Here is a 26930-nt window from a genome sequence, read left to right as displayed (position 1 = left end):
TTTTACCTTTCCCTCTAATTCAATTACAGCCAGCACTAGAGAAGGCAATTATAATTAACGCTGATTAATGAGGTGAAGTCTGAGGATACATCAGTGATAGAGTGATTGGACAGCATTAGGAGGACAATTACAGGCTGCAGGATGAACCGAATCACACCTCGCTCGTTAGACGGGGAATCAGAGCTTGTTTCGGACAGAGGTTAATGTTCGGCTGGACGAGACGCAGAAAAAAGTCACAATCAGACCCTGCTTTATCACCACCAACAGGTGTGTGTGTGTGTGTGTGTGTGTGTGTGTGTGTGTGTGTGTGTGTGTGTGTGTGTGTGTGTGTGTGTGTGTGTGTGTGTGTGTGACATTGCTGAACGTTTCTACTTATTGTGGATCAATGCGAGGAACAGAGTAAATCAAACTCTGTCTCATCACTTGACAAAATCAAGCTCAGAAACAGATTCCATGCTCAAATATTTGTTTGTTTCATTTTCTTCTGCAGCAGCTGTTAACAATTTGAGAGGAGGAGAAGTGATGAGAAAATAAGCGCACAAGTTACAGAAAGTTTGGACACAAAGACAACTGAACAAATGTAGAAACAGAAAAAAAAACATTTGCCCATTTTACATTACTGATGAAGAAAAATAGAACAAGAAAAAAGAGAAATGAGACAAAAGGAAATTATCCCATCCAAACAATAAAATTTTATTAAAGCAATAAAACTTTATTAAAGCAATAGAATGTTTTTAGGACAATAGAATGGTATCTTTCCGTCTTTTCGTCTTTTCGTTGCTAGGCGCTGCCCAAGTAGCTGCCTGTTGCAGCAGCTCTCTCGTCTTTGTCCGTTTCTTGTAATTTCTTTGTCTCTTTTTCGTAATCTTTGTATTTGGAGTGGATCATCACTTTGTATGGTTCATTGTCGGTCACGGACACCAAACTTTTTGTGGCTTCGGCGATATTTTTTACTACTTTTCGCCTGTGTTTGTCTGGAGATCCTACATAACCATGGCTGCATTGTTCACATGTAAAATCAGCTGTTAGCAGCCTGTAGCATGTCAATGCTAACTAGTGTAAGGCTTGATGATTTCCCTCGAGCTGAGGAGGAGGAGGTGAGGACGACGTGCTGGTTCTCAGATGTGAGCTGGGAGGTGACAACGTGGACCTGTCCTTCCATCCATCGTTGTTTGGAACGTGGGATCTCGCTCCGGGGGAAGGATGAGCTAGCTGTGCTAACCCAGCGGCATCGTGCTGTTCACGGACGTGGCTGATGGAGCTGATATCGGATGCCGGCCCCACATTGGAGGAGCTTCGCCTGCTGTGAGCAGACAGGATCCAGGAGACAGAGACTGAACAGACTGCTGGGGAGGCTCAGTCCTGGACCCTGTGGAGGTGGAGACTGGCTGGGCTGGAGAGTGGTGGATGAGTGGTGGACGGGATGTCGTCATCTAATTTCTTATGGACCTTTTTGCACTTTCTATATTCTTTCTTACTTTTGTTTTCTTAAATGCTGCGGTGACTCCTGAATTTCCCCTCGGGGATAAATAAAGTATTTTCTATTTCCATTTCTATTTCTATCTTGGCAACAGAATTTCATCAAAGAACAGAATGATTTCAAAGAAATAGGATGCTATTAAAGTAATAGAAGTTCAACAAAGCAATTTAATAAAACAGAATGGAATAGAATAGAAACCTGAATTTCTCTTCTGGGATCAATACAGAACATTCTATTCTATTCTATTCTATTCTATTCTATTCTATTCTATTCTATTCTATTCTATTCTATTCTAATCTGTTCTATTCCAAATAAGAGACATGTAATGAAAGCAAGACAAGTGTGAGACCCCAGAAAAAAACATTTTATGTGCTTGAAGAATAGAATAGAATAGAACTTTATTGTCATTGTAACAAGTACAACAAAATTGAAGTCACAGCATCAATCAAGAAAACAAAAGTAAGAAAGTGTATAGAAAGTGCAAAAAGGTTTATAAGAAAATAGATGATGACAGCTCGTCCATCATTCTCCAGTTCAGCCAGCCTCCACCTCCACAGGGTCCAGGACTGAGCTTCTTCAGTCATGCTCCATCTCTGTCTCCTGGATCCTGTCTGCTCACAGCAGGTGAAGCTCTTCCAATGTGGTGTTGGTGTCTGATGTTAGCTCCGTTAGCCATGTCTGTGAATAACATGATGCTACTCTGCCCTCTGGTTTTTCCTCTGTTGCTGGGTTAGCACGGCTAGCTTGTCCATTTTGCTGGAGATAGATCTTACGTTCCCAATAATGATGGATGGAAGGACAGGTCCATGTCGTCACTTCTTAGCCCACACCTGAGAACCAGCACGTCGTCCTCACCTCACATCAGGCCTTACACCAGTTAGCATTGACATGCTACAGGCTGCTAACAGCTGAGTTCACATGTAAACAATGCAGCCATGGTTACATGTAGGATCTCCAGACAAACACAGGAGAAAAAGTAGTAAAAATATCACTGAAGCTACAAAAAGTTTGGTGTCCATGACCAACAAATGAGCCATACAAAGTAATGACCCACTCCAAATACAAAGATTACGGAGAGACGAAAAAATAATAAGATACGGACCGAGAAGAGAGAGCTGCTGCAAAAGGCAGCCATAGCCAACAGGTACAAACATAAAAAAAAAAAAATCAAACCATGATTGGTGTGACTCCAAACAGACTGTAATTGACTAAGGGCGTATTCACACCTGTCGCTTCTTTACTTTGTTCATAATCAGGGGAAAAAATGATACACTTGTTGCAGTCGTCACTTGGATCATTTGTGTTAACAGGGAAAAAGTCTCTCGCAGCCCAGAACTGTAAACAAATGCCACAGGAAATCATATTTTTCTCCCATTAGTCAGGAAACTTGCCTGGGAGATTGGGGCACTTCCTTATCTTCATTCTATCATTCATTCATACTCTTTCATCCCTGCATCCATTCATTCATTCATTCATTCAGATTCTTAACCACTTTCCACAGGGGAAGAACACTCATTGAGCATTGGCAAAATGTGTGGCTAGTTTGTGTTATCCTATTCATCTGGCTAATGTACCAGTGTTCGCTCTACCATCAAAACATGCATTTTTTTTCACCTGGAAAATAATGTGCTAATGGACATGCTATAACAAAAAAGTGATGTATCACGGAGCTTTAAGAAGATGGGCAGTTAGTTGCTGAGGTGACTGTGTTCTCACTGCAGAGGAACGGCTTGAATGGAAGTTGGAGACCACCTTACTTTAATGATCTGGACCCATTTGTTTTGTCCCACATCCGCGTCTTCACATATGCCCAAACGAACCAGGCTTTCAGGGGGGACTCACTGTTTCCAAACAATCCAGGTGGGAAAACTCCCTAAATGGAAATCATGATGTAGCAAAGGAGACTTGAAACTACATATTGAGTCCATAAACTAATGAGGAATGTATTCACCATGGGAATAATCTTCTGTAGAGCGGGCGTGTTGTGGTGATGCCCCCTGCTGGACAGAAGAATGGGGTCTTTGATGTTTACCTTCCTTCTGCCAAACAGGGTTGTAATTTCCTTTTTAAATCAGCACAAAGAGTCTGAACATACACATTTACCTGCTGGGCTTCCATCTAAATAGACTCTATTTCTGTCTGTACGTTGCTGCTGACGCACCGCTCTGTGTGAGGCCTTCAGCTACTTTGATCTCTGATAATGAGGGGGTTCATGCTGCCCTTTGCTCGGTCTGCAGGCTGCATGAATGCGTCTTAAATTGAACGTATCATCAGTTTATTAGGAGGCGGAGGGGGCCCGCTGGTTCACGAGAAGCTCAGCCTTCTGACTTCTGAACGCTGAGGTACATTTAGGCTCCCGCTTGGAGCTTTAACATGAAATATTTACGTCGTCTGACGGGCTGATCGGGCTGCAAGAGACAGATACTCCTGGAGAACAGGGCTACAGACTCTGGGCTGTATTTGCACCAGAGAACAAGGAAAACTGACTGTTTTAGAGTATTTCATCTGTAAACATGTTTTTTTCATCCCATCTAGACTTTTTCGAGTAACATACAAACACCACCACTGCTTGTTGGATTTCAGGCAGCAGAAAATGAGCCTCAAGCACACTATGTTGGTCCTCTGGAGAAGAAGTGACCACACCAGGAGAAGGGACTGGTCAACACCTGTGGCTAATTCATTAGCTTGAAATGAGCTAAACCAATCTGAGTCATCGTCCCGTAAAATTAATTAGTCCCTCTTCTACAATTTCATTTTTAAAAACAGCACAGGCTCCACTCCTGTCTGCGTCTCTGCAGTAATTACTTCAACCAGTAAACACAGATTAGACTGCAGGCTGCTAAAGGCTTAAATAATCACAGAGTACATAATGGAAACTCTGATCTGCCCACACTCAGACTCACCACAAGCAGCAGGGTTTCAGCTCAGCTGTACAGATGTTTCCCGCTCACAACTGAGAGAGTTGGAGAGAAACTTCAGCAGAAAAAAATCAGCTGGAGCTGAGTGAGACAGCATGAGCAATAAAAGTCTGTCAGCTTGAGCTGCTCCCTGAAAAGAGTTTCTGAGGCTGAAGTTTGAGGTAGGCTGCAGATTGAAGCTTTGGAAGAGCTCAGCCTGATGTCACACAGAGATAATTTGTGTTTTTCTGTATCTATTTATGAAAAAACTCCTGGATTATCAAGAGTTAAAACTGGTTGCTTTCTGCTGAAACCAAAGGCTGGACTTCCTGCAGATTTTGTAATTAATTTAACTGGCTAGTAATCATTTCACACACCGACAAAGAGAACTATACACACACAGAAACAGCCACCAAAAAGGAGCTGAAAAATACAAATATATGTGGTTTTGAGTTTATAATGAAGGTAAAAGTTGTAATATGACAAGAAAGGAAGAATTGTTACACAAAGCAAAAGCTTCAATAAGCTTTATTACTAGGAAAAAGGCACTGATACTCCTCCTCCTTCTCCTAATAATAATAATAATAAAACGTTACAAGAATAAAAAGGTAGAATGTCACAAGAAAAAGTCTGAACATCAGCAGAAAAGGTCTTAAACTAGAGGAATTAAACGGCACATAGAATAAGTTGTAATATTAAAACAAGTACTAACATTGTATGAAAAAAGGTTGTACTGTAACAACAAAAAAGTCTAGACACCACCTTGATACAGGTCAAAATGTAACCAGTAGAAAATCTCCTGAGGATGACACAAAAAAACTGAGTTGGAATTCTATGAGCAAAATTTGAAAAGTCATGGTAGAAATTTCAGAATGTTACAAGACAAAATGTAAAAATTATGAGTACACTAGAAACACATTTTTGAATGTTATGCAAAAATAAAGTTGGAATTTTTCATGAAAACAGTTGGAATAATTCACAAAACAATGTTTAAATGTTTGGAAGAGACAGGATTGGAATATTACAGAAAGAAGTTGCTAAATGAAAACAAAGTTGGAAGTTCATGAAAAACGATCTTGGAATGTTACAATAAAATCTATTAGAAATGTTACGCTAAAAAAACCAAAACAAAAAAACATTGGAATGTTACTTTAAATCAGAGATGGAACTTTACGTGACAACAAAGTTGTATTGTTACATGAAAAAAAAGGAATGTGACTGAAAAACAAAGTTGGAACTTAATTGAATAATTTTCTGATTTTGATGTCATAAAGTCTCCAGTTTGCCATGAAATGAGGCTTAACGTTTAAAGCACGTGAACACACCTAAGTCTTAAGAAACACTTTTAAACTCAGAGCCTGGGACCAACAGGTCAGCAAACATCAGTTGAATAACACTGTAGAAATAAATTGTAGAAAATCACGAGGGTGCAATGATTTTGGGCCCACCAGGGGGCAGCAACACTAGCTGATTTTAACATTTGGGATAAAATCGCTCGCTAAAGTGGATTAGCTTTAGAGAGGTGTAGATATGAGTAAAATGAACACAAAAGTCTTTTTTTTTTTTGTCTCTGAGCTTTTAGAAAATTGGTGCAACAGATGCCCTGAGTTTGGTTTCTCACTTTGACCTTCATTTTTGTCCCTTTTGTCTTTTGTTCAACTGTTATCAACATGGGCTACTAGCTGAGCCGTGGCGGGAAAGTGAGTATTTAGAAGAATTTAGGCTCCTTCACTTTGATGCTGCCGCTGCTGCAGCACCCCGGGTCATCTCCTGAGTCCGTGCACGCGCGTGGTGAGAGAAAGAGAGAGAGGAGTGATGACGGTGCCTCCTTCGGGCTGACACGCGCTCAAAGTGTGTATCTCGGTGTTGGTGTGTATTTGTGTGTGTGTCAGGGGAAGGAGGGGAGATAGTAGGGGGGAGGAGGTGGTTTCTAGGTTCTCCTCAGTGGTCGCACGCGCTCGGTTTGCTGAAGGAGCAACGAGCGGACGCACGAGTCACCTGGAGTGGATAAGGAGCGGTATTTGAGGAAAACGCGCGTGCCATTACGCACCAGGCTGCCCCGATGAGGACTTAATCGATCACTGCTGTCATTGTGATTGGTTTGGTTCGTGCGAGTGGACAGAAGAGGAGCGCGAGGACGTCGAGGTTCCCGGGAAACTCCCGTCGCGGTCACACCAAGCAGCGGGGAAAGTTGGAGTACAGTGGGACGCAGCAGCGGAATGCTGAACGCGTAAAGAGCTGTAGGAAAGTGTTTGTTTGTCCTCTAATGGACCGGATGCTGTGTGGATACTCGGTCACGCGCTGCTGCGCCGGAACATGCGGTCGTTAACGCACTCTCAGAGCTCGTCTCGGGTCCAAGCTCCCCGTTAGCGCGTCTCCAAAGGGTTCCTGCTCTCCTCCTCCATGTCGGCGGCAGCTTCAGAGGCTCCCAGCGCGAAAGGAGAGAGGAAGAGCGAGTGAGGGACACCGGGAGAGCGCGGGAAAGAGAGGGAGAGACACGCGGACCGGACAGCGCGGGAGACCGTTTTCCGTCTGTATGAGTCTGTGGATTACTGCTGCACGCGACATGATCCTGATCACCCTCATCACTTTGGTGTCTGTACTGGGTGAGTGTACCCCCCCCCCATCTCTCTCTCTCTCTCTCTCTCTCGGACACGCGCACACTGCACACAGGGCACTGACAGGTGAGAGGGTCTGCAGGCGGTGCAGGTAGAGTCTCTGCTCCCATCAAACCTTTCTCTTCACTGGGGGTGCTCAGATTTACCCCGGCCCCCCTTACTAACAGATCCTATGGTCCCCAGCATGTGCTCGCGTGACCATTTTGAGTGGTCGTGACCGTGACCTCCCCTTTCATTCAGGTGAAGTACACGAGTAGGTTGAACCCATGCTCAGTTTGAGCTGGGTGCTGTGTGTGTGAGTTAAAGAATGTTCCAGTGTCTTTCACCAACATGTTTCTGTACCTGATCCAAAGTGGCTTACAGAAATCTGGACCTCAAGTATCAGAAAAAGTCTTCACCTGTAGTCAAAGCTGTCTGTTGTCAGAGCATATCATCTCTCTGTGGATTTATTCCATCTCTTCAGTCAGCAGTGACCCTCAGATGGCCTACATTAAAAGATAAATAAGCTTTGACTGTCAGCATTGATTAATCTGTGCACTGATTTGAGGCTAGTCCAAGATGTCATCTTCAGACTCAACCCAAATATAACTACATTATCTGGAAAAGGGGGGTCTTTAAATCTTGTGAAAAGAAAGGGCTGCAAGTAGAAAATTACGCCACTTTTTTCCTCCCAAATCCATGAGACACTTAACAAAAAAATCAAGCTTTTAATGTATTCAGTGTCACTAATCCATTTTTATTTGAAGCTTCAGCATCTCACTCTGAATTTCAAACACAGGTTCAACTATGTATAACTTTTACTTTTAAAGATATGCAAGCTAGGCAAGCTAGGACAGTTTTACAAGCGACAAACTCATTGCTGCCCTCTAGTGGATAGAAGATAGAACGGTGACACACTTTTCAGTTTTTGTAGCTGACATACTAACCAATATAAACATAACACAGATAAACAACCAGCATCAGACGGAATAATGAGTCAGCTCAGCAGTGAAGTGTTAGCTGCATGTTTAATAAGTTTCATTTCTCGCTGACAAAAAAATAATATTGTTAAGTAAGACAGATTTTAAGTGCCCTAAAAATATATATTACATTAGATATTGAGAATGGGAACAGGACAGACACAGAGTGGAAAAAGGGAAAAGACAAATGTCTGAAGATAAAAATCCAGATCAGGTTAACAAGACAATGAAAAAGGTTCCATGGGTGGTTTTCCGGGGCCTTTAGAAGTCTATGGTGTGGTGCTGTCTGTGTGCCTGAAAGTCTCTACCTCCTAGCACCTTTGGTACTAGTCAATGCTCTGATGCTGTCCATGGTCTTCAAAAGATTGTCTTCACAGGGAGTATTTGGTACATGTCTGTTTTATGGTGCTGTGGAACTGTCCAGGGTTTGAAATGTCTTTGTCAGAAAGAGCATTTAGTGGTACTTTGAGTTGTGTTGCTGTCCATGGTCCTGAAATCAGAGAGCATCAGTGGCGGACTTTAGTAACTGTGCTGTGGTGCTGTCCATGGTCCTGAAATCAGAGAGCATCAGAGGTAGACTTTAGTACCAGTTTGTGCTATGGTGCCGTCCATGGTTCTGAAAACAGACTACCTCCAGAGGAAGTTTTCAGGAGTAATCTGTGCTCTTATGCTGTTGTTGGTCAAACCAATAGGAAGCAGACTGCTCTCAGAAAGAATCTTCACTGGTAGTCTTTCCAGTGCTGCTGCCCATGGTCCTGATACCACTTTCCTTCTTAAGGAATCTTAGTTGCAGACTGTCCTGTGTTGCTGTCCATAAGCCTGAAAATATCTGCCTTCAGAGAGAGTCTTTAGTGCCAGTCTGTACTCCTAGAAACTGACTATCTTCAGAGGTGACAATTAGGACTAAATTTAGGTTTTTACATGATCTAGCCCCCACTGACCTCTGCAGCTTCCTTGATGAATACACTCCTTCCTGCATCCACGGCTCAACCTCTGCTGGACTACCAACCATCCCCAGGTCACATCTCAGTGCCATGGGTATGGAGTATGGTGCATGATGTATGGTACATGAGCCTCCAGCTGCTCAGCACCCCAAACACAAGACAGTCAGACCCCACCACATTGTATAAATCCTAACTTAAAACTCACTCGTTCAAATTAATATGTTCTCTTTAACTGGATATTGTGCGCTTCGCCTGTTTTTATGTTGATGCTCTGTTCCAATTATGTTTTACTGTGCTTTTTCTTTTTTGTAAGGTGACCTTGGGTGAGATGAAAGGCACCTCCATATAAAATGTATTATTATTATTATTATTATTATTATTATTATTATTATTATTATTATTATTATTATTATTATCATTATTATTATTATTATGTGGGGTTGTCTGTGTTCTTGAAATCAGCCATTTGAGACAGTCTTGAACCCAAGACTGTCCAGACTGCCTTCTAAAGGTCTTCCACTGAAGTCTAAGTAGTTGAGCTGTGGACCTGAAACAAAGTGCTTTTTGAGACAGTCTTCGAACTAGTCTGAGCTGGGGCACTGTCCATGGTAACTTGCCTTCAGATGGTGTCAATAGTACAGTCTGTGTTTTGGTGCTGTCTATGGTCTGTGAATGTATCAGTATCACTTTAATATGTATCAGGATTTTACAGTATGAACACAACCACAGAAAACACAATACAGGGCAAGAGGTAGATTCTCACGGGTGATATCAAACAAGATGAAGATTAAAAAACAATGACAACCCTCCATAAACTGTAATTATGTTTACATTACAGGTTAAATTATATACTCAGGTAAATTACACACTCTGAATTTGAAGCCATAACTATCCACATATTGTATTTTAAAGAACCACTCCTGATTTCGAAAGAATAAACCAGAAACCTGATACAGGAAGAGTCCCTGTCTTTTTGAAGAAAAGAGGAGGATTTATGGCATCTTCCTGAAGACTGTCTGAGGATTTTCATGAGCTTTTTGCAGGTCTGAAGGAGGCTGAACCAGTATCTGTTTTGAGACTTGTGACTCAGGTTTGTGTTGGTTGGAGTCATGAAACAGACCAGACTGGAGACAGATGGCTCGCAAAACCAAACAGGGACTGACTCACACAAAAATGACACAAAAGCCAACCAAGCAATATGTCCAAGATACAAAACTTACAGTTTCAGAAGTCCCAACACTTCTGTCTGATCTGAGTCTCAGGGATTAGCTGGTTTTGCTGCTCAGATCGCTGTCTGTGATGTGAACTCTGAGTCGACAGTTAACTGTTTTATACGAATGTCTCAGACATTTAGATGACATTTAAATGTGAATCATCAGTGGGGTTGATTGAGGTAGAAGTCCTGTAAGACATGAGTTATGTAGCTTTATAGAAATGACCATCCAGGTTTCATTTGGAGGAAACATCATTAAAGTCCCTTTAGATTGCTTTCTACAACCTTCTGCAGACTGATGATGATTACTTCAGTGTCTTAATTAGAATTGTTGACATTTAAAAAGAAGATGCTGATGAAATTAGAATGTTTTTTTCTCTGAGGCTGCAGCCACCACTTCAAGTCTTTTAATATCAAATCCAGAGGATTTAAAGTTACACTGACAGACTGAAAAAACGAAGGACTTCATCTCAAACAAGTTAATGAGTGTGATAATTTTATTCTCTGTACAGATATCCTCCTAGGTTACCTCAGAAGAATCAAAAAAAAAAAAAAAGAAAGAAGGAAAAAAGGGTGTTAGGGCTGCATGATAAAGTCTAAAATCAATGTTTCAATATTTTTAAGCATTATCACGATACATGATACACATCTTAATAAACAGATCTCTCCTCTAAATCACTATTCAAATTTTGGATTCAACCTCTTGATGCATAAAATGACGCCAGTATAATGATTCAAGCAGTGAAACTCAAAAGAGAATCACATACTGACATCTTAAAACATTTACTTGCTGTACTTCATGTTTGTGATAGAGTCATTTCACACATCTCACATGAAACCACCAGCAATACGGTGAATCACTGCCCAGCCCAAAAAAGAAAGTGGCCACTAAAAAAAAAAAGGGTCACACACTCCAACATTTCGTTGGACTGTCTTTATCTTTGGTTACGGCACACATTTGCTGTTGCATTGTTTTAGTGAGCTTTTGCAATGTCACGAGACTTATTTTTCATCAAATGTTGCATTGATTTTTCACCAAGATCTTGCATTGATGATGGTAGATTCTGACCACTGCACAAAGCCTTCTCTGGCACATCCCAACGGTTCTCAAAGGGGTTAAGGTCTGGACTCTGTGGGGGCCAATCCATATGTAAAAAATTATGTGTCATGCTCCCTGAACCACTCTTTCAATCTGAGCCCAATGAATCCTGGCATTTTCATCTTGGAATATGTCATCAGGGAAGAAAAACCCATTGATGGAATAACCAGGTCATTCAGTATATTCAGGTAGTCAGCTGACCTCATTCTTTGAGCACAGACTGTTGCTGAACCTAGACCTGGCCCACTGCAGCAACCCCAGATCACAGCACTGCCCCCACAGGCTCGGACAGTAGGCACTAGGCATGATGGGTGATCACTTCATCTGTCTCTCTTCTTACCCTGAAGCACCCATCACTCTGGAACAGGGTAAATCTGGACTCATCAGACCACTTGACGTTCTTTCCTTTTTTTCCCAGTCAATCTCACTGATTTCTGACTTACAGCAGTCAGACTCTACCGTCATCAATGCAAGATCCTGGTGAAAAATTAATGCAACGCTGGATGGAAATAAATCTTGTGACACTGCAGAAGCTTATCGAAACAATGCCACAGCGAATGCGTGCCATAATCAAAGCTATGGGCAGTCCAACAAAATATCAGTGTGACCTTTTTTTTGATGGCAACTTTTTTTTGGCCAGGCAGTGTATATGTGTAGTGAAGTGGCGGCTGCTGGTCAGTCAAGGAGGGGAAGCTCATTTTTTTCCGGCCTCCATCATAAATTTGTTTTTTTATTAAAACGTATATTCTACCCTACGTTCCTTTTTTAAGAAATTGATCTGTGACCCTGTCGTACCAATCAGGTGTTTTTTCCAGGGATTTTACCAGTGTTCTCTTAACGCTTGTCATTTTTAAGAAAAGTAAACTCGCTGGGGATTGATTAAGCCTCTGGATCAGTCCAGAACAACCAAGAAGATGCTCCGGTGGAGGACTATACTTCAAAATCGCTGACTGGCTCATTTCACTGTCAATCAAAAAGGGATTTGGCCTCAGACAGATCATCCAATCATCATGCAGAAGCCCAGCGTCCAGGCCAGCCCACTGCCTCATAGACCCCCAGAGACACTGAGCGTCCGATGGGTGGGACAAAGCCCAGCGTTTATCCAATGACCGTCCAGTTTCCACAGTGGAACAACCCACTCTACGCTTCCCCGCTGAAGTCAGAAGATGCTCAGCGTCCGACTGTGTTAAAGCGCATCACCGCAGAGACGCTGCGGTGATGAATGAGAAGGAGGTTGAGCCAGTTACCTGTGATAGGTAGCTGATTCTGAACAAAAGATGAAGGAATTACAGCGCATATTTTATCAATGAAATGTACACACAGCAGAACATATCACCACTTTTTTGGGGACATTTTAGGGGAAGCTGAGCTTCCCTTGTAGTCTTAGAGCAATTGCCACTGGTGTAGTGTATTTGTGCTCAGAAAGCTTTAGAGATGAACCAGAAGTATGTAAGAAAGAGTAAGCATGCAAGATGAGCAGGGGCCATGTTAGACAAAAAGACAGCTTGCTAGAAGAGAAGGATGGATGTTGAGTAGGAAGCAGGGAAGACTAGAAGGAAGCATGGAGGATAAGCAGGAAGCTTTCAAGACTAACATAAAGCATGTTAGATGTCAGAAAGCGTGCCACATGAGTAGGAAGGATGTTGAGTAGGAAGCATGGAAAAAGAGCAGGAAGCAGCATTAAACAGATGTTAAAAAAGAAAAGAAGGATAGCAGACATGGTAACAGAAAGGTTTTTCATTAAGTCAGATAACAGTTTATAAACCTTTTTAATCCACTGATCAGTTCTTACTCAGTTTAAAAACCATAACAAGGTAAATATCCGTCACTGCAGAACCTAGACACAAACCTCCAGCAGACTGAGGAGGATCTGTGCTCCTCCACATGCTCTCATTTCTGTCCTCTCACCTCTGCAGACAGTAAACAGGGACATCAGAGACAGCTCACAGTCCTTATCGTGTCCCTCTGACGCTCACTTAATTGGACTCCACCTGCTCTCTGTGTCGGCTCTGATACAAACTGTTGAACTCTCTGAGGTCTCAGTCGCTCACACGCTGCAGCTGATTCACCGTCTGACACTAGGCATAAATATAAAACTCATCATTAAAACTGAATCAGAGACAGGTCCACGGCCTGCAGATGCTCACATCCAGCTCCAGACAATTAATCCTCAACTCATCTTTATTAATTTCTAACAAACAGGCTACCAAATGGAGACACTTTAAGTGACACAGACTGAAAATAGGAACAAAAAAACTGTAACCTTTGACTCAGAGGATTTTTTTTTTAATCATTTTTTGTTGGAAACTTCAACTCCCATCAGGCAATTAACGGTGGGATTAAAATCACTTTCATTAATTTATTGATGCTTTTTGTAATGATCTGAAGAGATGTTTCATGTGATGACTTATCCTGTCAGACAGCTCAGAGCTATTCAAACTCTCCTCTCATATTCTATTGGACTGTTTCATCTTCTTGTTGTTGTTGTTGAACCGTGTGGATCATTTAAACGGCTGGTTTATGAAATATGGATTAAATGTTGAAGTAAACACGCCGTGATGAGGCTCCTGACCGGCAGAGACTCTGAGGTCCAGAACAGACCTGACACCAGAGGAGTGTGAGAATCCAGCTTGACACATTTCTACAACCTCAGCTAGTTAGCGGCTACTTTTAGCCTCAGGATGTTTGTGAAAACAGCCCCCGATTGCTGACTGACAGGCTCCATCCTCAGAATACAAACCCAAGGTATCAGCGAGTCTTTTTGAACGCCATTCTCTGACTGAGCTGCTCCACCGTCCTGATGAAAGCGAAGAGTCAACTGAGCAGTTTGAAACATTTCTGAGTTGGCGTCTGTGTTTACCAAGCGCTTTGAGAGCGGCAGAGCAGAAAGTTGGCTTTGCCCTGAGTTTCACCTCACAGGCTATTAAATATGGAGTCATGGAGGAGGGGCCTGAAAAGAATAAATCTGAAAAATGAAGAATGAGAGAAAGATTTTCAATTATAAAAGGAATACATTACTGAAAGAATGTGAAAAATAAGAATGCGTAAAGATACTGTAAGTGCTTCTGATGCATATTTACAAAGCTCAGCGCGTATCTTTTTTATTTTACAGGAAAGAGAAACAGGATGGGGAAAAAAGACATTTGAAGGACAGAAATTACATCACAGTTTTCCATCAACAAAACAATAATTCCTACATAATTTGGATGATCTCTCTAACCGTTAGCAGTCTGACAGCACAGCTGCTCCTGAAGTTTCAATTTTTAATTGACCTTATTCATAAATGAAGACTTCATATGAGACTCTGGAAAAGGACACCCTGAACAATTGCAGCATAACACAAAGAGCACAATAATACAAGCAAAACTACTGCGGGAAAATCCCAGTGAGACATGAGTACCATCAAACTGTCTCTGCAGATTTGTTCTTTGAAAAAAAAAGTAATCCAAGAAAATCAAAACGTGTCTAGAATTATTCATCATTGTTTAAAGATAGCCTGACGTCACTCATGCCTGATAAACAATTTACTCTCCCATTAACACTGGAATTATTCTACGTATTCTACACTTTGACTTCATGGCTACACGGCTAATGTTGGCATATTTCATTATATCATATCACGTATCATAGCTGTCATTGTATTTTATTAATTTGTATCTTAGTTTTATTTCATTAAATGGTACCATTTGTCTTGTATCCTACTGCAGTTATTGTGGAGTATCCTCGTTCTGTTGTGTATCACATCACATTGTCGCATCAAATCTTATTTCATGGTATCATGTCGTTGTGTTGCGTCCTAAGGAATCGTACCATATCCTACCCTACTATCGTATCACAACTTAACCTATCCTGTCCTATCATTTCTCATCCTTCGTACATACACATCGTATCCTACGTATCATATCTTGACCTACTATCATGTCATGTCCTACATATCTTACGGTGCCCTATGCAGCTTAGCATACAGCATCCTATGTATTGTCTCGTATCCTACTATATCATATTTTATTGCATCCTACTGGAACAAACTGTCATGTTGTTTTTGTGTAACGTTGTGCTGTAGCTTATTCCATTATGTCACATTATATCCTATCCTATTGTGTGCATAGGGTCCCATTAAATCCATTTTATTTTCTCCTTTTTTTTTTTTTTTCCAATTTTTATCCTTTAGAATTCTATTTTTTCCTCTTACAATTTTTTAAAACTCCACACTTTTTTTTGTTTCACTGATTAAAATGTCCATCCTTAAATCCTTAATTCATTGACGTAATTCATCATTGCACTGTTTTGCCCAGTATTAAAAAACAGACAAAACATAATTAAACATAATTAAACCTGCAAGCCATATATATATGCAGCAAGGTTATTACCCAAATTCATGTCTTTGGCAGTCAAGAGTAGGACTATAATCATTTTATGATAATATAAAACAAATTGGACGATACAAGTTAAAGATACTCTCATGCATCCCAAGGGTGACGCTATTGCAGCAGCAGAGATTTGAGGTTATAGAAGTGTTGCCAGATGGACCTTGATGGTGTGTGTGAAATTTGAAGGAGATTGGACCTAAAATGACTGAGTTACTATGAGTTCCTCAGGCTGTAACACTGAACATGTGTGTATATTTTGGTCCTGATCCAACATTGTACATAAGAACTATTTAGGTTTTCATGAAGCGGAAAAAATTATCAACTTTGGTGGCTGTCCGTGGCCACACCCATTGAGTTAAAAAAATGTTTTAAAAAGTTTTAATTATCAATATGTGTAGTACACAGCTGGCAAGTTTGGAGTTCATGTGATGAAAAATCTAGAAGTATTTTGGTGAAATACATGCATACCTTATAAATTGCCAAAACCCGTCTTGAAGTCCAATTTCTGAACTTCCTGTTCAGAATTCACTATGGTCGTAAGAGACGTTTTTTTAGGTCTAGGCACGATGGTTATGCACAAAATTTTTTACACCTGTAGCTCAAAGCAGGTAGCCAGGCTGATTTTTTTATGTAGGCTAACTGGGCGCTGTGGAGCATGTATCGGGACAAAAACAACCACGTCAGATAATTTTGCTCAGGGCTGAATTATGTCTAGGTGCATTCATGTAAAAGTCAAGCTTGAGGCACGCAATTTGGGGTTGTTTTTCTTTCTTCTTCACATGGCTTTTTGAAAACACGTGGTCATTTCACATGTATTTTACATTTCCTGTCAACAGTATGTTGGCAGAATTTGTTGCAGCCCAAATCTCGGTGGGTCTGTGCAGCCTTTCACTTATCCCATGTAAATACACCAAACCAAAAACTGACATCAGGGGCCCCCCTGAGGAGGTGGGTGAGTGTTTGAAAGGAAAGTGCACAAGTAGAGCAATGAATGAGCAGTCCCCAGAAACATTTTTTACAGAAAACTTTCCTTCCCTTTGCAATGGCAGCATTTCAGTCACATTATGTCAATTTCTGCTACTTCTGCTTTCAACAGTGAATTCTGATTTTACAGGCCAACTTCGCTATTCTGTCTGCAATTCTGTAAACGTGGAAATCATAGGGCCCTGTATGCTGTTAAGTTGTGTTGCACCATATCTCAGGTTGTTCTGCATTTGTGTTTTCTGTGTATCTTTTTATGTCATATGGTTTCCTATTGTTTCCTGTTGACTGTACAGAAGTAAGTATTGTTTTGTATGGTATTGTGGTCATTTACAGCCTGGCTTGGCGTCGTGTTGAAGTGTATCAAAGTGTACCGAAGCATATCCACCTGCCGTTTCAGACTAGTGTTTGGATGTCCTGTAATCATAACCTCCTGTAGATGCTCTCACTCAAACGCTAACCTGGCGTCAGATTCACTTCGTCTCTAATTAGTAGCAGGATCCCTCACACTCTCTCCCCTCTCTGTCTCCAGATGTGTGTGTGTGTGACACGGAGCTGGGCCCGCCCGGCTGGAGGGAACCTCTGGACTGCGTCCGAGCTTCTGAGCTGTGCAACCAGAACAGCCAGTGCAGCTCGCGTTACCGGATCATGCGCCAGTGCCTGTCTGGAGGGGACAAGGAGCGCAGCGCCATGCTGGCCTCCAAAGAGTGTCAGGGGGCCCTGGAGGTGCTGCAGGACTCTCCGCTGTACGACTGTCGCTGCAAGAGAGCCATGAAGAAGGAGCTCCAGTGCCTGCAGAACTACTGGAGCATCCACATGGGTCTCACTGAGGGTAAGATGCCAACACACAGCCCTGTGCAGAAATAATGAAGCCTCCTGCTGCCTGTTGATGCTCGCTGATGAGCCCAGAGCTGGCAGAGGAATCAGAGACACTGCTCAGGGTTTTTGGAGAGGACCTCTTGTATGCAGAGACGGAGGAGGCTCTTCATCGATCGTTGTGTGGGTGCCAGTTTGAGTTCTGCCTCAAGTGTCAACCGGGACAAAGATGCTGAGTACAGGCCGAATACGGAGCTATCAGTTTAACTTTTATTTCAAGTTTCTCCGCCTCAGAGCTACTTTTTGAGTTTTGGAGATTTTATGGCGTAGGGAGGGTGCAGAAGCTTCTAAAAACCTGGTCTTTTTCAGTCTCAAGTCTTAGATCTTTAGTGTGTTAAGACCTTTTTTTCCTGCATTGTTTCTAATGTCCAGCAGGGGGCTACTCTGCTGGTGGCAAAAACATTCCTCCTTCTCAGCTGATTTATTCTCCTAATTAGTTTATGACCACCTAAAAGATGTTGTTCCCCTTCAATAAAGGCCTGCTTTGTGTGTTCAGTGGCTGAGTCACATTCTGGGAGATGTAGGCACTAACTTTCAGAGGCAGTAAGAGGAATGTGTGTAAATCAAAGTCTCCATAACTCTGGCTCTGCTGCATCAAATTTGATCCTTCTGTGGGAGCAGGTCTGACAGAGTTTACAGGATGCAGTGATGGATGTCTGGGGGATTCTCTGAGAGCGTTTTGTGCTGTTTGTAGCCGTTTGTGGCTGTTTTTCATCGTCATCGTTGTTGTTTTGTGCTGTGGGAATTTTAATAGAACAAACTGGCGGCATCACAGACACAGAGCTGCTGAGTCGCCCCAGACTCCTGTAACAGCTCCGGTTTGTTCAGGTCCCACTGCTGGTCCTGTCCTCCTGTCCTGCTCTGTGTTCTGTGCGTGTCAGCATCACACATGCACACACACACACACACACACACACACACACACACACACACACACACACACACACACACAGACACACACACACACACACACACACACACACACACACACACACACACACACACACACACACACACACACACACACACGCTGGCCTAGTTTGGGTCTCAGCAGTGCTAGAGCTCATTAAGAGCCACTCTCTTTGTTCTTCATTCCACTAAGGATGTCTCTGCAGCGCCAAAGCTCCTGCATCTCCAACACACACACACACACACACACACACACACACACACACACACACACACACACACACACACACACACACACACACACACACACACACACACAAACACATGCGCTTGGTGGCCACACAGAAAATGCATTAAAGCTTCAGACAATCTGTGTTTTTACTTTGCAACTTTGTCAGACTTCAATGCATTTTCTGTGTGAGCTTCATTGGGCCTCTTTACAAACAATGCATATGCACAAATTGGTGCTCACAAACATTTGACGCACAAATCTGTGATTTATCTAAATTTTTTTGCTTGAATTTGTTCTTTCTCTGTGAACAAATTTAGATCCTTCTCAGACCATGGGGATGCACAAATAATGACGACCATCTCTCAGAAAATGTAAACACAGACACTTTCAACTAAATGCATGACATATTTAGACTACTTTTAGTAAAAGAAATAAGTCTGGAATAGAATTCAAAAATCAAAACTGTGAACTGACTTAATGTATACAGAATACAGAATAACCATGAAATTGACACATATTCACCCTTATCAAACATATAATATTGACCCTGTAATTAAATACTCGGTTTTACAATTTGAAAAATCACAATTTACATTTTAAAATGTCACAGTTTTGATGTTGATGAAAAGGTTGGGTATGGTAAATACAGCATCTGTAATGGGGGTCAGTTATAAAGCATGTTTCTAAATGTAAACTGAGTAAAGACATGAAATACTTGCTGCTCCTCATTACTGTTTGCATTTTCTGAGATCCAAAACATCTTTGTGTTTTGAATCAGCTTTCACTCAGTGTTGTGAGATCATTTGTTTCTCTCAGTTTTAGAGTGTGATTGAGTCCCTTAGTTTTGGCGCATTTGTTTTTCACATTGTGTGTTTTTTCATATTGTGGCACATTTGGCTATTTTTGGTGCATTTGGGTCTTTAGGTGTTGTGGTAGACTTCAGTACTGCAAGTATTGTTCTTACTTTGTTGTTATGGCACATTTAACTGTTTTTGGTGACATTAAAGCCTTAAATTTGAGGCAATTTTAAAACGTTCATGTGTCTAAATATTTTGGTTCACTAAGTTGTTTTTTTTGTGGTTGGGGGGCTGGGTGGGGTGCCTTAGTATCTCTCAATATCAGAGTGCATTTTTGCATTTTTTATGCAGTTGTGGCTCTAGGCTTAGTGTTAGTGTTATTTTTTCATCTTTTTTTATATATAATTTTATTATTGATGCATTTTTGATGAGTTTGTGTTTCTCAATTTTTGGTGCGTTATACATGTTTAAGTTGTGTTTGTTTCTTTCATAGAGCATAATGTATGTCCCCCCCCCCCGCGCCTTTTAGTAATGTGCTGCATTTAAGTTTTTTATTTGCTTTTGTGTTGTGTTTTGAGTTTTTTTTTAATTTATATTAGGGTGCATTTGTGTGATATGGTGCAGCTTTGGCTCTTCGTATCATGGCAAATTTTCATGTTTCTGTAATTGTATTTTTATGTTTTTGATGACTTTGTTTTTCTTGACATTTGGGTGCATTCAAGTGTTTTTGGCACTTTTTAGCTCTAAATATTGTGGTGCCTTTGTCAAGTATTGCTGACATGATGTCACTTTGGTGCTTTTTGGTGTTTCAATCTCTGAGTTTTGCACAGATTGTTCATCTCTTCTCTTTTATGTGTTAACATGTATTTATTTATGTATTCAGAGGAGGAAACAGGGTGAGAGTGGGGAATAACGTGCAGGAGACAGGCCAAAGGCTGCATTCAAACCACTGCCACCCGCCTGAGGATGAACCTCATGGGGCGTGACCTAGACAACTAGGCCATCTTCGCCCCATGTTGTCTTGTATTTATGAGCATCAGGAGTGCGTTTTTGGGTTTGGAGTGTGTGTCTATGCAGACCTGTGTTTGTGGGGCTTAAATCTGTGTGAAGTTGAATGCCACAGCCTTGTGTTTATGTGACTCACTGCTGTAGTGTGTGTCTCTGCCTGTGGTGTTTCAGGAACCTGAATATGTGTGTGTGTGTTGTGCGTCTTTAGTCAAGTTGTTCTGAAACACTGAAATCATCTCTTCTTTAATGTTGTGGCTCATTAACGCCTTAACACTGCGAGGACAGTGTGTGCAGACCTCCTGATGGGAGCTGCTAATATGAATTCTGATTGTCTTTTTTTAACTTAAACAATTATTGGAGTCCTGCTGGCTCAGAGGCAGATTAACAATTTACAACAAGACAATTGTTTTAAAATGAGCACATAAATGAGTTCAGTATTTCACATTCCTCAGGTAACCAACAATGGGAGTTCAGGGACTCTGCACAAAGTCGGGGCTGCAGCACCAATTAATTGAACTGGTGCTTTGGATGTCGGGCTAAAAAAGGGTAAAACATTTGAACATGGAGCTCTCTGGGGACTAGGAGACAGACTCTAGTGGACACTTAGGGAATTGCAGTTCTGAGCAGACTTCTGAGATAATTTTGGGGGGTTTAAACCCACGTTTCTAAATTTCTTTTCTGCATTTACCTCAAACCTCAGCAGGGATCATTCAGAGAATCAGTCAGCCCTAAATGTGCCCTCAGCTGGTTTGTTCTGGAAAAAGCAGCAGGAGGCTTCATTAACGATCATAAGAATAAAGGGAAATTTCAAACCTTTTTCCCTCTCTGAGCACCTTAGTGGGCAGGATTCAAGGGCACAGGTAAACGGGTTTAAGATGGATTCAGCCTTGAGTCCTGAGTCTCAGCACATCAAACAGCTGATTCAAACACAGCAGCAATATGTGAGCAGATATTCTCTCTGACTGCAGTTTGAGTACAAAGACAAAGAAGTAATCTTTGTTTCTCAGAGGACGCTTCCTCCGCTGCTCGCTTAATTATACCAGAGATGAGTTTATAAACGTCTGATGGAAACTCTGCTCCTGTACTTTTAATTTCCTGCTTTATTTTTTCCTTTCATGTGACAGAGAACAAAGGAGTTTTCCCCTCCTGCGCTTCCTTTCTGCTGTCTCTCATTCTTGCATGAATATTTAACAAGGCAGAAGAGGATTTGTTGGCTTTTCAGCTTAAAACTTATAATAGAATCCAGAGAGGAAGAACAGGTGAGAGAAAATAATTCAAAAGTTTCTTTGCATCCAAGGTTAGGCGGTTTGGATTTAGAGGAGGGATTAAAAATGCAGGAAGGACACAGTTATGGTCAGATCGACTAAAGCTGGAGTTAAGAAGGGGAACTTTTATCCCACAATAGAGCAGTTTATTTATAAAGCACAGCTTTAAAGGATGTTATGAAGTGCTTTCCTTAGAGCAAACATCCTAAACAAAGAACAAAGAATGAAAGAGATTAGAAAATGCAGCATATTGTAGATATTAAACGTAAAAGACAGAGGAGGTTTGTTTTCGGCGTTGATGTAGAAGAAGATTACGGCTGGGTGAGACTGAGCCTCTTAAAGCAGGAGGATCCAGAGCTGAGGTAAAGTCAGGCTGGCCCCCTGCAGTCTTAGATCAGTTCTTAAATCTAGACGCAGGAACAGAAGGTCGCCTGAGGATCCAGGACAGAGCTGAAAACAAAGTGAAAGTGAGGCGGAGAGGAATGTGCTCTGTTATGAAAGTGTTTCTGCAGTGTGATATGTGTTTTAAAGCCAGAAAGTGTGCTGAAAATGGTGTGCCATCTTAAACCAATATTTGATTCGAAATAATGCAATCATTTTTAAACATATTCACATTTAGCCCTTTAACATCATCCTGTGAATGTTTGTGAACCAGGAGACTAGTCTCTGGAGTTTTAAGTCAAATTTTCCCCATCTCTGCCTGAAAGGATTTTAGCTACTCAACAGTTCAGGGCCTTCTTTGCAGGCAGGTCTGGTAAGTGGACTTTTCTACTGCAGAGCCTTTCTGTTGCCATATGTGTAGAATGAAGTTTGTTGTCGTCTCTCTGAAATATGTTCAGACTCCAGGACAGTTTTCCCACTTCCCTTTGGTGTCATGGACCAGGGCACAGGAGGGTGGACACAAATACAAACAACAGACCAGAGTTCTAAAAGGAAATAAGGTTCAATGAAGTCCAGGTAGAGTTTAGTACACAAAAAGCTGTCAGATCAGGCAGCCATAAGGCAAAAGGCAAGGTCCAAAAACACAGTTAGACCAAGGCCATGTCCACACTTAGCCACGTGTTTTCAACAACTTGTTGGTTTTTAAAAATACTTTCGGCCACACGCAGCGGGAAAATCCGTCGGTAAGTGAGGCTCGAGGCATGCCAAACCCATATTTGTCTGTGTCTTACAGGCGTAAAACTGGTGCCAGCCATTCAGAATGACCCACACGAAACCATGAAACCAGAGTTTTCCAAAGTCTTCACTTTGGCCTGGGATTTTAGAAAACATAATTTTTAGTAATGTAAAACTGCGGTTTTATGTAGGTGACAGTTTTAAACGCATAAAAATATATGTGGTTTCCCAAATACCCATCTACCTGTAAACATGTCCTACTGGACTATGAAATAAAGGCTGGGCATGTAAATGTAGCCAGTGTGAGACATGAGATTAAATATAAGCGGTAGGGGGCAGGTGAAACCAAATGGAGGCATGGCATCTGAAATAGAGACAAGAGTTAGTGATTTCAGAATAAAACAGTGAAGACAAAACATGAAAAATGAATGTGTGAAATAAAGGAAACTTGACGGATATGACATTCAGTCCACCTTAAACAAGCTCAGGTCAAGAGGAGTCTTTGTGCTTCTTGATTAAGGTTGTATCTGGTTTCCTCTTTGCACGGGGCAGTTTGACAATTTCAAGCGAATGCAGCGATTTCCACCACGGAGTAGAGTCTGTTCTCAAAATGCACTCTCACACAGTCTCTAACAGAAGGATCAGCTTCTCCCAACCTTTCATCAGAGAGACCCTCATAAAGGTTAAAAATTACTTTCTCCAAATTTTCCCCAAGTCTTACAAGTTGTTGGTGACACATTAACTCTCTTCCTTTGATCAGTTTTTGACATTGTTTTGATTAAAAAAAATTCTCCGTCATAATTTACATTATTGGTCTAAAAAAGGGCTTAGGATTGATCCCTGGGGAACTCCTCACGTGGTTGTGTTGAAAAAAACCTTTACCTACAACCAGGAGTTGCACATCCACGTTCATCCCACTCTGAAAAAAAGAAGATTTGATCAACAGGAAACCTCTGTAACTCTACTGATTAATTCCTCATTCTGCCTCATTTACTTGAAACTCTGATTTACATTTAACTGACGCAGAAACAGAGCAACAAGCCGCAGTCCTTAGATTTGATGTCTTTGTCAGTAGTTGTTAAAGTATCACAGTCAAAGTACTTAAATATTCAGTCTGAGATAAACGCCTGAGAAAAAACAGACTGACTCACTTCTGACACACTGATCTGGTTCCATAATTATGTTCTGCTCTGATCTCGGGTTTTGATGAGATAATGGTTTGATGTTTGATCTAAAAATGTTGTTTGTGAGTTTTTTGTTGTGATTTTGCTCAGTTTTCATTTCTGTGATAGGACAATCTGACTTCAGGACTTGGTGTCAGTCAGTATTAGAGCTCGTAACAGGCTGCAGTCAAGTTGTCTATGATGTAATGCATCACTTCAGCGAATCAGCAGATGTTTGGTTAATTGGGGGAGTCCTGAGTGACAGCAGCGTGCAGGTTGGTCTCCGTGGAGTTTGTGTTGAATGTGTGATTGCCCAGAAGATCCTCTAAAAGCAGCTAAAAGGTGTCAAAGGGGAGGAGACAGAGATGACTAATGAGCTGAGGGACAGGAAATTGGTTGTGGGTGGAGAAAGCTCGTCTGTAGATGAGGAAGTGGAGGTACTCCTGCAACCTTTTATTTTTGTTTGATTATTCTTTCTCTGAGCCCAAGCTCCCAGCCCGAGACACAAAAGACAGAAACACTCACTCTGAAAGACCTCAATCAGAGTCCTTTAGTTTCCATCCAGCTCTTTTTATTCTCTCCCTGTGAGATCAAAACAAAAGAATTAAAAACTGGATTCACACGCAGGAGCTCTTTACGCATGGCCTCGCTCTGAGCACCGGCTCTGGAAAACAGCCACGCAAAGATGCTCACACAGAGACAAGTTACTACAAAAACACCTCACCGATACTCAGAAAATGAATGATGAAGAAAACACACAAAGAGAAACTATAGAACCCCAAACAGAAGCAAGAAACGACAAAGATGAGGAAAGACTCACAAAGAAGCAAAACAAGCCCACAGATTCACAAAAAGAGGAAGAAGAGCTTAAAGAAATGCAACAACACAGAGACACAAAAGTGTTTTAAAAAGAGGCAAAATAAACTCAAGGACATGATACAGAATAACCAAGGAAAGCAAACAACTGGAAAAAGATGCTGAAGGATTAGAAAGGAAACGTTCTTGCAGGAACTAAATTGTTTCTACCCAAAATTCCATGGGGATTGTGTGAACCAGATCAGTGATAAGTAAATGAGTCGCACTGCTCCTCCAGACCTGTAGAGGGCAGTAAGAAGGAGTCAAAGGCTGTACAACAAAGAGGGAGACAAACAGGTCTGCATTGTGATGCTACTGCCAGTCTGTTAGCAAAGAAAATTTACGTTTTAATGCTTTTAAAATTTTGAAATTGAATATTGAGGTCATCGCGAAAGGATCTCCTAACTGCTTCCTGACACAGTAGCTTGAGAAGCAGGCCTCAAACACCAAGGCCTGCCCATAGATTTGCCCCTGGCCTCCAGAGGGTTGGCCAATCAAAGCGAAGGGGGTCTGTGGAGCTGGGAGTCTTAAAGAGACAGCAGCTGAAAATGAAATGTTTCAAACAGAGGCTGACATAAAGATTTTTTAAAACAGCAGATAGACAGAAAAATAGAGATTTATTGAGCTGTAAATCATATAAATATACTGCAGGAGCACCAGAGAGACAGAATAAAGACTTAAAAAGCACAACAACCCCTCTTTAAAGAGCCGGATACTTCCATTGATCAGAGATGAAGGTCTAAATCTGTACACGGTGTCCTTCACTCTTTGAAGCGACTTGCTCCTCTAACCTCCTGTTTTTCAAAGTCAAGTCTCTCATTACTTGTCGTCCATCTTTGGACTGATGGGGCTTCATCACTTTTGAAGAGGCAGACTTTAATTTGACTCCTACTTCAGGGTTCATCAGCGTCTGCGTGCCACAAAGATTTTCCACCTCTCTGCAGCTCACCCTCCGCTGCAGACTTTCATCGAGGTAAACAGGCTGAATCTCTGACATCTCAATTAGGAGGCATGAGATACTCAGTTCTCTGTTCTCCGCTGGCCTACTTTACAGCCAGATAAGATGTCTGTTTTTAAATTCAAATCTGGTTTTATCTGGCTTTACCCCCTGATGCTCCAAAGCTCTTCATCTCTCCTCATTTCTGTTGTGTTCACAGTCTTCATCTCCTGATTTCAAACATTATTCAGCCGCCTGCAGGTGACCGTACAGGAGCAATAACTAGACTGCTGAGAGGCCACAGAGAACACAAAAGCAATATTCTACAGTGCTCATCAATGGAGTGTTGTTTATCGTTTCTGTTTGTACTACAGCCAGGTCTCAGGAGCAACAACAACACGGTCCAGGAGGCAACAGAGCAGCTGAAAAATACATTCATATAAGAGCAAGGTAAGGCAGAGAGGGAAGCAAACTCTCAGGATAACACACAGAGATTATTTCTAGTAGAAGGGAGTAGTTCACTTTAGTATTTATCATTCATGGGTAAAATATTAAAGATAATGGCACAGCAATTCATAATTCAATCGTTTGAGGACTTAAACATGACTTTTTGAATTATTTGTTCCTGTGTTTTGCAGAAAATTAAACTATACATGGTCGATAACTGTATGTATTCGTAGTATCAAATTCAGGGTCACAGCAGCAATACAAGAAAGTATATAGAGCAAAAACATTAAAAAAATCCTCTACTATATGAATAAAATAATGAAAGAAGGGTCAAGCAGAAAGAATGTTTATCAGAGATGACAGCTTGGCTGTAATTCTGCAGTCAGGCTCCACTGTCACAGGGTCCAAGACTGGAAGACCAGTTTCACTCTCCTGCATCCTGTCTGCTAGAAGCAGGTGAAGTTCTTCCAATGTGTTGGAGTACAATGCTAGCTCTGTTAGCCATGTCACTGTGGATAGCATGACACTACTCTACCCTCTGGTATTACCTCTGGTGCTGGGTTAGCACAACTAGCTTGTCCATCTTATTGGACTCAATCAGCCTTTATTTGTAAAGCATCAAATTGTAAATTTTATCTCAGTACACTTCCCAAAAACATAGGTTTAGACCTGTTCATGTTCAACTCAATGCTAATAAAATTTTATTTCATTAAACCCAACAGTAAGAGAAGATAAGAAGTCTGAACTCGTCTTAACCCACCATG

General features: G+C 41.4%; 1 protein-coding gene across 1 annotated transcript in view; it reads left to right on the top strand.

Annotated features, from left to right (window-relative positions):
* The first annotated feature begins 6288 nt into the window (after positions 1 to 6288).
* Positions 6289 to 26930, top strand: part of gfra2b (GDNF family receptor alpha 2b) — a 105709-nt gene continuing 85067 nt past the window's right edge. The window contains exons 1-2 of the mRNA XM_074690696.1: positions 6289 to 6983; positions 17094 to 17393. Of these exons, the coding sequence (XP_074546797.1) occupies positions 6914 to 6983; positions 17094 to 17393 (370 nt within the window). The 5' untranslated portion in view covers positions 6289 to 6913. The remainder of the gene's footprint in view (positions 6984 to 17093; positions 17394 to 26930) is intronic.

The sequence above is a fragment of the Halichoeres trimaculatus genome, unplaced genomic scaffold (genome assembly GCF_033239565.1).
Source record: "Halichoeres trimaculatus isolate MK-OKI-2021-1 unplaced genomic scaffold, fHalTri1.1 fHalTri1_scaffold_16, whole genome shotgun sequence".
Classification (NCBI taxonomy): domain Eukaryota; kingdom Metazoa; phylum Chordata; class Actinopteri; order Labriformes; family Labridae; genus Halichoeres; species Halichoeres trimaculatus.
Note: the sequence above shows the minus strand (reverse complement) of the source record. Positions and strands in the feature narration are given on the sequence as shown.